The 15,898-nt window shown below is 39.6% G+C and overlaps 1 protein-coding gene across 3 annotated transcripts in view; it reads left to right on the top strand.

The window, feature by feature from the left end:
• The window catches only part of VPS13B (vacuolar protein sorting 13 homolog B), a 410,777-nt gene that overhangs the window by 46,046 nt on the left and 348,833 nt on the right, over positions 1-15,898 (top strand). For all 3 annotated transcript variants that reach the window (XM_056853998.1, XM_056853999.1, XM_056854000.1), the window contains exons 7-11: positions 4,808-5,064; positions 7,668-7,763; positions 8,177-8,299; positions 9,304-9,441; positions 11,922-12,009. In XM_056853998.1, the coding sequence (XP_056709976.1) occupies positions 4,808-5,064; positions 7,668-7,763; positions 8,177-8,299; positions 9,304-9,441; positions 11,922-12,009 (702 nt within the window). The remainder of the gene's footprint in view (positions 1-4,807; positions 5,065-7,667; positions 7,764-8,176; positions 8,300-9,303; positions 9,442-11,921; positions 12,010-15,898) is intronic.

The raw sequence follows: 15,898 nt of genomic DNA, 5'->3' as shown, positions 1-15,898 counted from the left end.
GCAGATAACATGAATTAGATTTTAACATTTAGAACTGATTTAAAATGTTTTTTAAAGAATCAAGAATATTAACTGTTGCATAAAAATAATCATTTTTAGATGTCTGGATGTCATATAAATGTATTAACATCTGCACTCACAATCTCCTAAAACTGCATCCATGATCTTCTATTACACATTGTAATACCCTAGATGTTGCTGATCTTTTCCTTGGTGAGAGCTACTTCTGAATAATGAAAAATATTTCAAGCTATTCCTCCACTCCACCCTAGTACATTACCAAATTTTGTTCTGTCTTAGAAACCGTATGTGGAGAGTCCAGAACACCAGAAATGAAGGTGTCAGCTAAGCAGCAAAGTGAAAAATCCCATGAAAGGTTTTTTAAAAAGCTTAGTGCAGATGTTTTTGCAATATTGTCCTGGGTCTTGTAGCTAATCTGCCACAGCCAGTAAACTACTGGCAGCTCATGAGTCACCTCAGGTCCCCAACGGGGTGCCCGTGACACTGTGGTGCCCACCAACACCTTTACCTGCACCTGCCAAGTGTTTTTGAAAAATGGGGCAGGGCCAGGTGGGGCTCTTGCCTAGAAGGGCTTCTGATGCCCTTTGGGGATTTGACTGGCTGTGCAGATTTTTAAAAACATTGCTATGGGAGCAGCTGCCACTACAGCACAAGAATCTTCACTGTGTGGCTGAAGGTAAGCTGTGGCAGCCATTGTGTGGCTGGCTCTGCCTTTTGTGGCAGCCATTTTGAGGCAGCCATTTTGCTGCTGTGCCCACCAGGCAGTGTCAGAATTCCAAATGTGCCCAAGGCTGAAAAAGGTTTGGGGACCCCTGAGCTGCCTGTCGGAGACCCCAGGTGTAACCTGTATTTCTAAGTTAAAAAAATACCCACACCAGGGCTAAAATTTGGCATTTAAAGTTTAGCATTATAAGCTACTAGTTAATACATTTATTGTATAATTTTTGAGTATTTAGATTTTTGTTATCCAAATAGTATATAGATGCTTCTTGCAAGAGAACTTTTAACATTTGCTTTTGGAAAGTTCTGGGCAGTCAGTCTTTAAATAAAATATTTTGCTTTGTGTTCTTACATATGTATGAAGACAGCCCAAAAGTTCTGATTTCATATTTGCTTCCTAAACTGATATAACAAGAACAAGTCTTGTGGAATCTTTAAAGACCTACAAATTTATTGCAGAATAAGCTTTTGTGAGAAATTCTGTAGAGCAAAAAGTATAAGGACTGAACGACTATTATCCTCCTATTAACCATGTAACTATTACCGTATTGTCCGGCGTATAAGACGACTGGGCGTATAAGATGACCCCCAACTTTTCCAGTTAAAATATAGAGTTTGGAATATACTCCTCCGCAGCCAAGGCCCACCCCTCGCGCACTCCCCTGCCGCCCCCCTTCGCTCGCCTTTTGCACAAGGGCCGGGAGCCGAGCCGGGCCGGGGGGAGGTGGCGCCTGTTCCTGGAAGAGCCCCGCCTGGGGAGTTGGTCACATTCTTGGCCGCACTGCAAGAGCGGAGCCAGACGCACCAACGCGCAGGCGGGGAGGGAGGCAGGGGGGTCCGAGGAGGAGGAGGAGCGCGCAGCCCGCCCGCATTCACTCAGCCCCGAACCACCCTCAGTCTGGGCTGGAGCGCGGCGCAGCTGCAGTCTCTACGCCGGAGCGGGTGGGCAGGAGCCAGGAGGCGGAGAAGGACGTGGGGAGAGCGGCCGCCCCAGCCCCGGCCAGCTGGCCAGCCAGCCACCTGACTGCCTGCCTTGCGCTGCCGCCGGAGTGCGGCAGAGCGCTTCCCTCCGTGCGCCCAGGCGCGCCTGGCTCCGACTCCCAGCCGGGCAACGAGCACCCTCGCCGGGCTCGTCTCCCCTCCCTCCTCTAGCGGACATGGACAGAGCGGAGGCGGCTCCCCAGGCCGATTCTCCAGTCCGGCTCGGAAGTTTCAGCATCCGCCCTATAAGACGACACCCGGCGTATAAGACGACCCCCGACTTTTGAGAAGATTTTCCTGGGTTAAAAAGTCGTCTTATACGCCGGACAATACGGTAACTATGATACCCTTCTACTCTGTCTGGATGAGATGGGATTGAGGATTAATATTTTGTAGTGACTCTATTCCTTCATAGCGTTACAGATCTAGGAAGGTGGTGCTGAGGAACTGCTTAACCATTGGCAGGGCTCCATCTTGCCTCTTGTGCTTTTTAACTTCTGAAGATTTGGTCATCTGAAGGTTTGGAGTACAGTGCCGTTGATATGTTGATATCACGCCATAATATCTGCCAAACTAGGGAGGCAGTAGAAACCCTTAATCAGACTTCGGTGACATTGAAGAGCTGGTTATAGGTTGGCAAACAAATGGAAGTTTAATTTAAATAAGATGGAAATATTGTTGGTTGCACTTAAGGCTGACCCAGTGTTAGGTCAACATCCTGTTCTCATTGTGGTTGCTCTTTTTCAGCAGTAGTTTGTGAGTGCTCCTAGACTTAAAAGGCAAGTCGTTAAGGTTTTGAGGAGTGTTTTTTACCACCTTGGACTGCCTCACCACCTGTGGCTATTCTTGGGACAAAAGTCATGCATGCCTTAATAAAATCCACATTGGATTACTGTAATTTGCTCTCTTTGGAGCTGCCCTTGGTCTTAAAAAGGGCAAAGAGTGGTTTTTTTGTTGGTTTGTTTTTTTACAGGAGCTTACCAAAGTGATCCCTATGATCTTTAATTGTAAACTGCCTTGAGCAGGACTCTGAAGAGGTGGCATAGAAATATTCTAAATGAATAAATCTTGTGCTGTGTTAGTTTTGCTGACACTATATCTGTTTGCAGGCCCAGTTCTTAGGGTTGCCAACCTCCAGGTACTAGCTGGAGATCTCCTGTTATTACAACTGATCTCCAGCCGATAGAGATCAGTTCACGTGGAGAAAATGACCGCTTTGGCAATTGGACTTTATGGCATTGAAGTCCCTCCCCTCCTCAAATCCTGCCCTTCTCAATCTCCGCCCCAAAAACCTCCCGCCGATGGCTAAGAGGGACCTGGCAACCCTACCAGTTTTCTATACTGGTTGAGATACTCTGATATTGTGTCATGAATATTAAGCTAATTTTACAGAGATTATTAGTCGCTTGATCAGACTATTTCTTTTTCATCTAATTTCCTCCAAAGTTTCAACAGGTCCGTCCTTGCAAAAGTACAAACTACAACCTTCTTCATTTGGTTAGGAAGCACAATATCATCTCCCTTTTATTGTTTTAACTAACTTGGGAAAGGTGAGAGGATAATAAAACTCACCTCATGGATCATTTTCCTTCGTATTGTTTAGGCATTCATTTATTTTGGATGTTTCAACCAACCCTTCTACCAAATGTTATTTATGGATGCTTACAAAGCTAAAAACAAACTAAACCACACTTACTTTATAAAAGCACATTAGTAACAAACAAAGAACAAGAACTGCATATGGAAATAAAAACCTAGGTAACAAGTAGCAAAAATAAAAGCAGCAATAAAAATCCAAATTGATGGCAATAAAACCAGTCACTTGAAATGTTAAGAAAAGAAAATTAACATTTGGCTCTAAAAATCAACAAGAAGCAGTTGGGCTGAACCTGTCAAAGGTCCTTCATAATCATAAAATCTTCACCAGTCTCCAGAAAACTGAGAACACAGGGATCAAATAGGCTTCATAGAGCAAAGAAGTCCAAAGCTTTGGGACCAACACCCAAAGAAATCTTTATATTGCGTTCTCCCCAATCTCACCTCAAGTAATGCTGGCACACAAAGCAGGTTAGATATAGTTGATACATATTCAGTACCAGATAAAATATTTCATTTTCCGCGTAGCTGATTAAGAAAAGTTAGACATGGTTTGCTTCCCCCACCCCTTCTGACTTAAAATGGACATTCACTACATCAAAAATTAAGACCCCTGTTTTGCATTGAGCTCTATATTTTCATACTTTGCCTTACTGTGATCTCTTGACCTTTGGACAGGTAATTGCGTGAGGAACTGGTTGCAAGAGGAAGCTGACTCCTTTCATTAGTATCCATTGCATGTAAAAGGAGGAATAAGCTTCTCAGCATCTTCTCACAGTTAGTTTCTCATGGAATTATCTTATCTGTCCAAAGGTCAGGAGATCACAGTAAGGCAAAGTATAAGAGAGCTCAGTGCAAAACAAGGGTCTTACTTTTGCTGTAGTGTATTTCCCTGGTTAGTGGGAACGGGTGAAAGAAGCAAACTATGTTTCATTTTCCTTGTAGGTAATAATTTTTTAAAACTTTTCTTAATCTGGTGTCTGAAGTTTTCGCAAACTGGAGTTTGCCTGACCTTGGAGTACAGCCGTTTTTTTGTGCTCTAGTTATCTTGGAAGGTCTTTATTGAAAGGCAAGACAGAAGTGTATTAAAGAACATAGAAGAAGTATGTTTTTCTATGGCTGACCTTTTTCCTAGTAGATTTTGCCATAAAGCACTATTCTGTCTTGCATACATTTATGAGAGCTGGTGTGTATCAACAGGTTTGGACTTGAAAGTTATAGCATGGCCTTGGGAAAAACTACTTCTAACCCCACCTGCAGTTAAGTAGGAAAGATAGTGGCATACTTTAGAGGATTATTGGGAAGAGGTATGAGATGAGGATTGCACAAGTACACTGTCTTTTTGAAATGACAATTATATCTACTATGTTCAGTCTGACAGATAATACAGCGATTATGTGGGTCTGTATGAAAATAGATTGGCTTGTATTCCTAGGTTTGGGTCTAATACAACTTTTCAATCCCTGTTTTTTAACTTTTAAATGTAAAGGTTTAGAAGATGAAATAGGCCATGATATGCAGTATGTTTCTTCGGAATCTCACGTTCAGCAAGACGATGACCAGCAGCAGGGCTGGGTATCCTGGGCCTGGTCTTTTGTACCGGCTATTGTGGGTAATGACGATGAAGAGGGAGACTCTGCTGGAACCGATGATGAAACAGCAACGAATCAGCAGAAATCACCAACAGTGAAGGACCCCGTTGTTTCAATTGGATTTTACTGCACAAAGGCTACTGTCACATTCAAGGTAAGCATTTTAATGTAAGTATGCTGTTGTTTCGGCCCTCGGCAAAACCACAGCATTAGATACCCACCTGTAGTCGTTCTTTCGATAGTGGGGGAAATGCATGTTAGGTACAAATTTAGATGAATTCCCACAAAGTATGCCGGAGTACTTAAATCTGTTAACCTTTCCCTAGGAGAACCTGTATAATGGCCTGATTAAATGCTGTGCCATTACCTAATTTGAAGGGCATATTTAGTAAAAGTTCCAATAAGATCTGCCCTTGTGGGTCTGGCAGTATAGGTACAACAAGTCATTTGTTTTTTCATTGTCCGTTATTTGAGGGTGATAGAGATTAGTCATTTGATAATGGAAAGAAGGCACTCACCCTTCCTGAATCTTTTTTAAATAACAAATTGAAGATGGTAAGGATTGCAAAAATTATATATATATATTGGCTGCCTGTTTTAAAAGATAAAGGGAATATATTAAATATTTTGGCCATTGTGCTTTAGTGTGGTCCTGCTTAAGACCTATTGGTCATTCGAGCAGAATCATTAAAGATAAATTTAAATGAATGCTTGTTAGTTCCTTACTATCTTTAAAAAGAAAAAGCTATGTTGCATTAAAATAGAACAGGATGGAACATCCATATCCTATTTGAATATTAATTGAAATTATCTTTTTGCTAGTGAACCAATGTTTGATTTTCACAATTAAGAAATAAAATCACATGATTAATTTTAATGTGACATATCAAAAATCTAACCCATATAAAAGTAATGGTAAAGCAGATCTTTGAGTTGGATAGTAAAGCTTAGTGCCTTTCTGGACAGTAAAATCCTTGCTGAATTTTCACTAACTGAGTGTCTTGTTGAAAAGACACTGTTGCATCCCATCCCAAATCCCGCTTTGTGAGTGCGGCCACAGTTTACAATGTGCATTGTACCTCTGTATCCTGAGTTCCTTCTTTGCTCCATTCCATCTTGTATCTGAGGGAAGGGAGCTCTGACTCTCGAAAAGTTTTACCCCCAAAATCTTGTTGGTCTCCCAGGTGTTGCTGAACTTGAATACCGCTGATCTACTGCAGACTAACACTGCTACAGTTACTTATGGAGTAGAAAGATCTGATATAGATGGAAAGTGTTTAGATAAGTGTTGAATCAACTTTTGGCTTGGCAAGGAGAGGCTATTTGTAAAATTTTACTTTCCCCATTTGGCCAAATACTAATGTTCCCAACTCTTGGACTATGAGGATGAATATACCTGTTACAAATCACCAGTGATCAAAGTACAACAGTGTGGGAAAGCAGCAAGAAGGAAATTTTTATTTCCCACTGTCCTAGAGAATTCACTTTATTTCCTTCAAGAACCTATTTAATTCCTTCATTATGCTGTATCTGATCTTACAGTCATTCTTTGCAGTGAGGTTGTAGGATGAGCCTACATGAATTATGTGTGAAAGGAAACTGCAGGTTTTTAAATGCTGACTTTATAAGAATTTAATATGGCACATTTTGAACTTTTCTGCAGTTCAGGTAGCAACCCCACTACATCTTGTAATAAACTGCTAGTGCAAATGTGCCTTCTCTTGAAATAAGTAGAACTCTTTATGCTTGACCTTGTATTACTTCTCGTGCATTTAGAATATGCATTAAAATAATTTTACCACATCCTAACATCTTGCATTTTATATATTTGCACTATAAAGTTGGATGTATAAGAAATTATGGTGGCACTTAGAAGGAAAACATTAGAATTCATTGTTCCGCTTGAATGCTAAGAATGTATGGAATTAATTTGTGGTTCATATTTTGGTCAAAAATAAGGTCAAGTTTCTGCATTAGCATACTGAATAGCTGATACTGTTCCAGCTAAAAAATCATGCCAAATTAAATGTAGCATTTTCCTAATAATGTCGAAAATTGTTCTTGCAATGTTTGAGTTCTTTTAATCAATTAATTGCTTTTCCTCTTCAATAATTGCACACAGCTGAATAGTGTCCCTCCCTTGCCTCATTTTACTTGAGCGCTTGCCTTTTGCTTCCAAACAGCAACCATGTGTATGCACAGTTGGAAATAACTAAGTAATGAGAGCTTCTTGGAATTTTATGTTATAAGAAAATTAAGAGGTTTTATTTCAGCAGTTCAAGATGTCTAAATATTCAGTGCTAAAAGCTGTTAGTGTTGTTTAAATATTTTATTTTGCCTTTATTTAATAAGTGATGTTAAACTGTCAAGCGTACTGTTGATCTTTCCTTGCTGCTTTGTGTAAGTCAGCAGGAACATACATATTTTTTTGTTATTTTCACATATCTGTTTTGTGAATTATTTCCTGTGCTGCTGTAACAAATGTACTCATTAAATTAATTATGTTTAATTTGTATGTGTATCTGTTAGCTTACCTTCTTGTGCATAATTTATGCAAGTAAAAATGTTAACTGTGTTTAAAAAATAGTTATACATATATAAGTTCTTAAATGAATACAGTGTTGCAGTGGCTTTAAAGCACCTGTTTCCTGTGTAATCATATTTACATATTCATCAGTTCTGCACAGTAGTGATGGCCTGTATATATTTAATACTAGTGTTGACTAATGATAAACATTTGTCATAATTGTTGCACAGCTCACTGAAATGCAAGCTGAAAGTAGTTATTACAGTCCACAGAAAGTGAAATCTAAAGAAATAATATGCTGGGAACAAGAAGGGACTACAGTTGAGGTAATTTTCCATTTTTCCCCCATATATTAATTTATAGTAAATGTTTTGGCATTATTGTTAGGATATTTTTCATTAGTATCATTACTGAACTGGTAGTTACAGTACTGATTATACATTCTTCTGTTGGATGGCTGTAATAACTTGAGTACGTCCCTTTTTAGAATGCAGCTATGCTACTCTAAACACTCAGTACTGACTTTTCAAATCTCATGTTCATTATGATTCTCATACCTAATTATGTGAGAAGTAACATAACAAATAGTCACAGTAATTACGTATTCAAGGAAACTATAACAACCCCTGATAATTCTGCTTAGGTAGGCATGCCCAACTGTGTACTGGATCACAACTTCAAAGCTTTTCTACTTCCACTTCACAACATTCCTCAGCATGTTACATTTCCCCCCATACAGGCCCTCATGAGGGGAGAGCCCTTCTTTGATTGCCAAATAGGCTTTGTTGGTTGTCAAGCTCTTTGCCTTAAAGGAATTATGGGAATTAAAGATTTTGAAGAAAACATGAATAGAAGTGATGCAGTAAGTACAATTTATATCGGTGATGCATTGTAACTAGGAAGAATGTGTTTTTAGATATTTTTAAAGGTTGTGGTTGGGATCCAGAGAACCATGTGACCAGTTTCACGCACCCCAGAAACTTGAGTTTTTTGCTCTGGAGCCAATCATTATATGTGGCAAACAACTTTTGAAGCAGAAGTGAGTTCAAAACATTATCTTTGTCATTTCATGGGAGGGTACAATTAAAAGGGGGAAAGAAAAGAAAGTAAAGTGTCCCAGAGGGTACAAGCCCATATCCGAAGTAATCTTGACGTATTCCCAAGTCTGTATCTCCACAGCACAATGTAGCAAGATGAGGAATACCTCTGTTACTAGGGTATAACACACGCCTTGACAATTAGGACTTTTCTTCCTGCGATAATTTAAACTGAGGGCAAATGTTTGCCCCTGGTGGCATCATCATGTAGTCAAAATTTTTTGTTGCGTAGTACCATGTTCACTACATGATTCCTTATGGGCTGAAGAAGAAAGAAACTTTACAAATGGCATGGAAGCAGCGGCATATTGGGCCTAGAAACAAGTGTGAAAAAGAATGAAAGGCCTAAAGGCAGAGGAATGGGTGCACTCCTCAAGAGCTTAATTTTTGCCTGAAAATGTTTTAGTATGAACATTTTGGGCCGCGCTAGAGCTGAACTGAACGCAAGGCTTAAAATGTACAAAACACCATACCAGTTACCGTGTACCACCACTGTAACACCATTGTCAAGCAAATGCTTGTGATTGCTCCTTTTCCTCATCGATATGCTGGTCAGCTGTTGAATAAATGTCCATAGGTTGGAAGCATTTTGAATTAGTTTGTCTGTATAATTCTTTCTGATAGTTAGGCAAAAATGTATAGGGGAGCTATGCATTGCTTCAAATTCCCCTTAATACCCTTTCGTTTCTTCTCTATAGAAAGATAGAGAATAATGTTAACTTGCGGTGTGTACGTTCCCACTCATGCTTGTCTTTTCTTTTTGCTTAAGGAGGCCTACTTTTTCAATTGTGGAGAAAATTTGAGCACAAAAGGGATGACATATCTCACCAATTCACTGTTTGATTACAGAAGTCCAGAAAACAATGGGGTTCGTGCAGATTTCATTTTGGATGCAGCTGCTCACAAGGTCTTAATTTTTTTTTCTTACCTTTGATTATGGTAATTTAATGTTACTACACTATGGTTTAGTTTGTCCACATGTATACTCAGTAGATCTCAACACTGCTCATTGCTTCCTAAAATATTTTGTCACTTAAGGGCTTCACTTTAATCTCTTCATATTGTGTCTGAATGGGTTATTTGAATTTATGTCCCTTTTACTTGATTACATAGAGGCCATGACTAATGGAGGATTGAAATGAGCTAAGTGGCATTTATTCATGGCTAATTGTTAATGAGCCCCTTTGCGCAGAGTGGTAAGCTGCAGTACTGCAGTCAAAAGCTCTGCTCACGACCTGAGTTCGATCCCAATGGGAGTCAGTTTCAAGTAGCCGGCTCAAGGTTGACTCAGCCTTCCATCCTTCCGAGGTCAGTAAAATGAGTACCCAGCTTGCTGGGGGTAAAGGGAAGATTACTGGGGAAGGCACTGGCAAACCACCCCGTCAACATAGTCTGCCTAGTAAACGTCGGGATGCAACGTCACCCCATGGGTCAGGAATGACCTGGTGCTTGCACAGGGGACTACCTTTACCTGAGTTGTTTTGAGAGCTTTGATCAAGAAGCAGGATAGAACAAAAATGCATAAGAGGGAGTGTTTAGTAATGGATAGAATATTAGACTTGGGCTGGTACGAAGTGTTCAAATCTTCTTCCTGCTGTGAAGCTCATTGGGCGACTATTTTGAGCACAATTTTAGTTGTGAGGATAAAAATGATAGAATTTTAGTAAGCTGTTTTGAGATTAGAAATGTGATAAACAGAAGCAGGTGTGCCCATTGAGAGTCTATCCTTATGGTACGCCTTTGTTCTTGGATGTGGATTCCATAGCACAAAATGCATAAGCTTTTGCTCAAGGATGAAGATATAGGCCTGCACATAATTAGGTACATCTCTCTTTAAAATATTCAAAAGCAGGAGGACAATCTCTGCCCATCTGCTGCTTCCAAGATACCTAAATTACACTTCTGCACCCTTGAAACTCAATATGTGTGTTGTATCCTAGCAGCTGCTGGCAGATGTAGAATAAGGTTAAGGTTACAGTCCCTTTTGACCCCTGCAGAGCTGGTGCTGGAAATTATGGGAGCTAAATGGATAAAAGTCATGTGGGTTGGGGTTCTGCAGTAAGGATGGGAATCAGGTGCAACTGTCCCTTTTCTGCTCACAAATCCCATTGGCCAAAGAAGGAGAGGTAATTTAATCCATTTCCTCTTCCTTGAGGCAGGCATCCACCTTCAACTAGCTTTTTTTTTTTTGTCCATGTGAGTCTTATAACTTGCAGCACCAATAGCACCAATTTTGGGGAGTCAAAAGGGACTTCTGGGGGAAGGGTAATATGGGGAATATTTGTGTCTGTCAGGATATACAACCCTGTATTGTGTAGTTGAGAATAAAATTAAGTATGTCATGGAGAATATTCTGAACCAAATCTAAAATAAAGGAGCCCATTACAAATGTGGACATTTGTGCAAAAAAATGTAGCAAATTTTAAAATCCTCTTATCATTTCTCAACCCACTGATCCAATCAGCACTTTGTTTTGTTTATTTTTTTAAAAAGATGCAAAATGAGCTGCTTATTGTCTTTGTGATGCATTTCAGAGTAAGGAGAGAAGAAAAATACTGAGAACCTCCTGACTCTAGAACAGTGGTTCCCAACCTTTTTTTGACCAGGGACCACTAGGACTTTTTTGTTCGGTGCAGGGACCCCAAGGTTCAAAATAAAAATTCTGAGAATTTGAAAATAAACTTTAATCATAACTGTTAGTTAAGCGTTAAACTTAGAATAATATTTGAATATATATTTTTATAATAGAAAACTTTTAATTGAAAATATTAATTTATTATGGGTTTATAACTTTGTTTCACGGACCTTAATTTAGTTCTCCCGGACCCCTGGGGGTCCATGGACCCCCGGTTGGGAACCAGTGCTCTAGAAGGAACCTAAAAAATTGGTTAAAGTATATTGATAGCATGTTTGAATTCTAATTGGAAATAGCATTCATGGATTGATAGTTGCTTTAAAACAAATCCCAAATATAGCTGATTTATTTCTGGATACATTTCCTAAAATATTTTCTAATTTAACAACTTTACATTTTAAGTTTTCATTAGTCATCTGGTTTACTAGGAAGTAAGAGGTCAAATTGAGATTATTTGCTCCACTAAAGATACTATTTAACCAGTAGTTGCTGCTGAAGTGGACAAAAGACCCAGAAGAGTTATAGGTGTCCTTTTGTGTGGCCAGGTATAGATGTTGTATTAGCTATCTGAAGGATGAATTCTTTGACTAACCTCTGTCCTTTTGTTTTGATAAGCTTTACCATGTATTCATGAGCAAACCCAGAAAGCATATATCTCTGGTTCTTGGGTATAGCTCTGATACCATCAGGTTGTAATCTCAAGATTCTTTCCTAACAGAACATTAGTTGTATTTACTTTGCTTTGTTGGTAGGAGATGTACACAGAGATAGCTGGAATGCAGAGGTTTGGAGCTTTCTACATGGATTATCTGTACACAATGGAAAGCACCGGTGGCAAAGGTACTTCTTTCTTTGTTTGCTTTCTCCTTGAATAACAGAAACAAAGACTTCTTCAGAGGCACCTGGTTCTTGACCGACTGTCCTTAGATTTACCTTTAAGGCTTAACATAGAATCTTTAGAATTACTTGTTGGAAATGCTGAAAGAGAAATCAAAATGCTGTAATACCCACTCCCCCCCCCCCACCCTTCCCCCAATTTTTATTTTTGATCATATCCCATGTAAATGACTGGAATAAAATGTGAGGCTTCGTGAGATTTTTTTCCAAGTGGTCTGAATCTTGGTAAGAAGCTAGAGTACTGTGCTTTAACCAAGGAGATCCAGTTAAAATCACTGAAGCACACTAGTGACTTTGGGCTGGTCCTTCTGTCTCAGCCTAACTTGCCTTGCAGAATTAAATGGGGGAAAGATGGTGCCTTGAGCTTCTTGGATGAAGGGCAGATCTTAATGTACTGATAAAAAGTTATCCTTTCCTTCCAAGGATATACTCTCTTTACCTAGACATTATGTCTTAATATGATTGTCAGCTTGATCCTGGGCTTGTTCACTTGGAAGTAAGTCCCACTAATTTCATGCCATGTACTCTCCAAGTAAGTGTGCATAAGATAGTAACACGAGTAAATAAGTTGCCAACATGGCATATACTTTGGACTACTGCAGAGGCAGCTAAGTACCAGTTACCGCGTTTCAACATACGAAACAGTATTTTAATGCCACTTTTTGTTGCTTTAGTGAAAATCTCCTCATCCTTGAAAAGATTATTTGCAACCATAGCTAGGAATGAATTGCTCCCATGGTCACAGTAGCTGCTGTACCATACATACTAGTATTCTGTCTCTATTCCCAAGGATGATTCACAGTGAATTCTGACTGAGGCAGGGAGGGGATAATCCTATTTTCCTTCAGTAAATTGGATGTGTGGTCCAGCAAGATAATCCTGTGACAGTGGCTAGGAGCTGCTCTGTGGAAACAGAGCTGCATGCTCATGGAGAGTGCTCTCCATCTAGTTGTTTCCTTCACTTTGTGTTACAAGTGGGAGGGGCTGTGGCTCAGTGGTAGAGCATCTACTTGGCATGCAGAAGGTCTCAGGTTCAATCCCCAGCATCTCCAGTTCAAAGGACCAGGCAGCAGGTGATGTGGAAGACCTCTACCTAAGACCCCGGAGAGCCACTGCCAGTCTGAGTAGACAATACTGACTTTGATTGACCAAGGGTCTGATTCAGTATAATCACAGCTTCATGTGATTCTTTGTATTGTTCTGCAGTCCACCAGGCTGTGTTCCTGTGTTGGCATTCTGAAACTGGACAAATTTAAATAAACATCAGTAGGCTTTTTCACAAAAAATTGAATTCAACACGGGTTCTCTCTGATAGCTTGAAGTTCAGAAACCACTGGCTTTTAGTATCCTAGCAGGAGAGATCATGATCTGGTGATATGCATCCTGAGGCATGCGTGTTCCTCTTATCCAGGATGTACAAGCTTTTAAAGACCCTTGCAGTTTTGAAGCTGAAAATGTATTGGTGAGAGCATTAATTAGAACTCTTTGGAAAGTGCTTCTGCTGATCCTAATTAAACATCCTTCTCAAGGGATTATTTTTAAACAGCAAAGAGAAGGCAAGGTTCCTAGCAGCTTATATATTTTAGAATAGTGAATGGGACTGACATTGGGATCAGGGAGTGCATGATGCAAGGTAAACTTCCATTTTCCCTTCCCAAACTCTCCCATAGAGCATACATAGGGAGGGAGATGTGATAATAACCCGGTCCTGTATGAGGAAGGGGGAAAATGCACAGGAGGTTTTGCTTTGGATTTGCTGCTCTCTAAATGTACATTTTCCCCAGCCAAATTTTCAAAACTCAAAAATAAGCCCCCATGCAGAGTTGTGAGAATTCAGATGGGGAAAATGGGCATCTAGAGAGCGGCAAATCCAAGGCAAAACCTCCCATGCGTTTTTGCCCTAACACTCATATTCAGGACTAATGGTCAGTTCACTTCTCACCCTGTCCCAAATTTCAGACTGGACTCATCTGCACCATAGAGCTGGACTACAGAGGTTCAGAGCAGATTGGCAACAAACTAATCATTTACAGTGCATTCCTAAGGAGAGTTATTCCAGTCTAAACTCATTCATTTCAGTGGGCTTAGACTGTAGTAACTCTCCTTAGGAATGCACTGTTAGCCCCTGAGATCAGCAGTATCAAGGTGAATGAATGAATTTATTTTTACAGCATTAGCCAGAACACCACAGCCATGAGTGTGTATGAGGAGTATCATGGTGTGTGTGAGGAGGGGAAGAGATTATTTAATTACTTACTTTCTTCCCCTGGATTGGGCTCCCAGCTTCTGGTATCATCTGATTTTCCAGTTATAATATCTCTCTGCTGGAATGGTGTCAAAAGTTTAATATTAGCTCATGTTTCCTGCCTTAGGACTTGTTGCATTTCAGTTGGTTATCTGACTGTAAAGTTCAAAGCAGTTGTGGCACACAGGAGCTGTCAATCCAGTGCAACAACAGGATAATTTCTCAATGGCCTTTCATTATTAGGTTACGTTACATTTTTGTAGGGACCTGTGAACTGTTGGTAGCTAATATAACACCTTCAGGTGGTAGAAAAAGGAATGAATTATCAAGATAGCGTATTATCAAGATTTACACATTACAGTGACAAAGTTTGGAAGATTTAATGCATGCTAGAGCTGCTACATATAGTCTCTTATCGTTCCAGATTACACTGTAGGCTTTTTTCGTTACTGTTGATATTCTGTCCTTTTGGTCTTGTAGTGTTGTACAATATTTAATTTTGGCATTTAGTTTAAAATGGTAGATGTGACTGAAAGGTAGCTGTCAAGGTAATTTTGCTTTGTCGCTTCCATTTCCTCTTTAGCCCTTCTGAGTTATGCACATACCGATTATATGCCTCCTGGATAGTATTAACCTTTCAAAGTTAATTTGTCATTTAAAAAAATTGAATTGAACACTATAGATATTTTGAATGTTATCCCCTCCTGTAATCAGAGGTTTAATCATTGTGTCACGTTGTGGGTATGACTATAGAATGTAATTCAGATTTTGAGAGATACTATAATAATTCCATAACCAAGCAAAATGTAGATCTATAGCATTTTGGCAAGAAGTTTATATGGAACTCTCTTGGATCTTCATACGGGTCTGCCTGTTCAGTGGCTGCTCTTTGCACAATATGTTCCTGAACACCACAAGTAAACATTAGTTGTGGTTCATCCTGACGCCTAGTGCCTGCAGTCGTGGATTTCTTTTCTGAAAAATCGTCTTAAAATACTTAGTGGCAGTATTCTGCATGATGTTCTAAGATGGTGCAAAGGAGGGTGGGCTCATCTTTCGAACAACACATTTCTCTATAATTGCGACAACAGGCCATTTCAAGCATCTTCTTACTTGTGGCTGTGGTTGCAACTTGTAGTTGAAACTTTAATTACTTGGGGCTTTCAAGATAAATGCCAGCACTTGCATTGAGTCACTGGAAAGTAGCTCCATTCAATTCTTAAGGCTAGGTATATTTTGAAAAAAAGTTGGGCATCTGAAGTTTTGACTGAACCATTTTCATAGGTGGTTTCCCATCAGCCATTTGCTGGAATTGTATAAGATGTTTCCAGTGTAACTAATGGTAGAACATATATTTTTATTCCACATAGTTTTTACTCAGAAAAAAAATTATGCAGAGTTCAGATCTCTAACATCCTATCAATTTAAAAAATGTTTAAGGTTTACTGTGACATTCTTTTTGGAAGAGTAGTACCCTGGATAAAATGAAAGCAGAATATGAATGTGTGTTCTCGCCAGCATATACGGTGGAACTTCACTTTTTACTCTGTTGATAGTTTCAACAAAATTCTGTCTCAATTTAAAAAT

The sequence above is a fragment of the Euleptes europaea genome, chromosome 8 (genome assembly GCF_029931775.1).
Source record: "Euleptes europaea isolate rEulEur1 chromosome 8, rEulEur1.hap1, whole genome shotgun sequence".
NCBI lineage: Eukaryota > Metazoa > Chordata > Lepidosauria > Squamata > Sphaerodactylidae > Euleptes > Euleptes europaea.
Note: the sequence above shows the minus strand (reverse complement) of the source record. Positions and strands in the feature narration are given on the sequence as shown.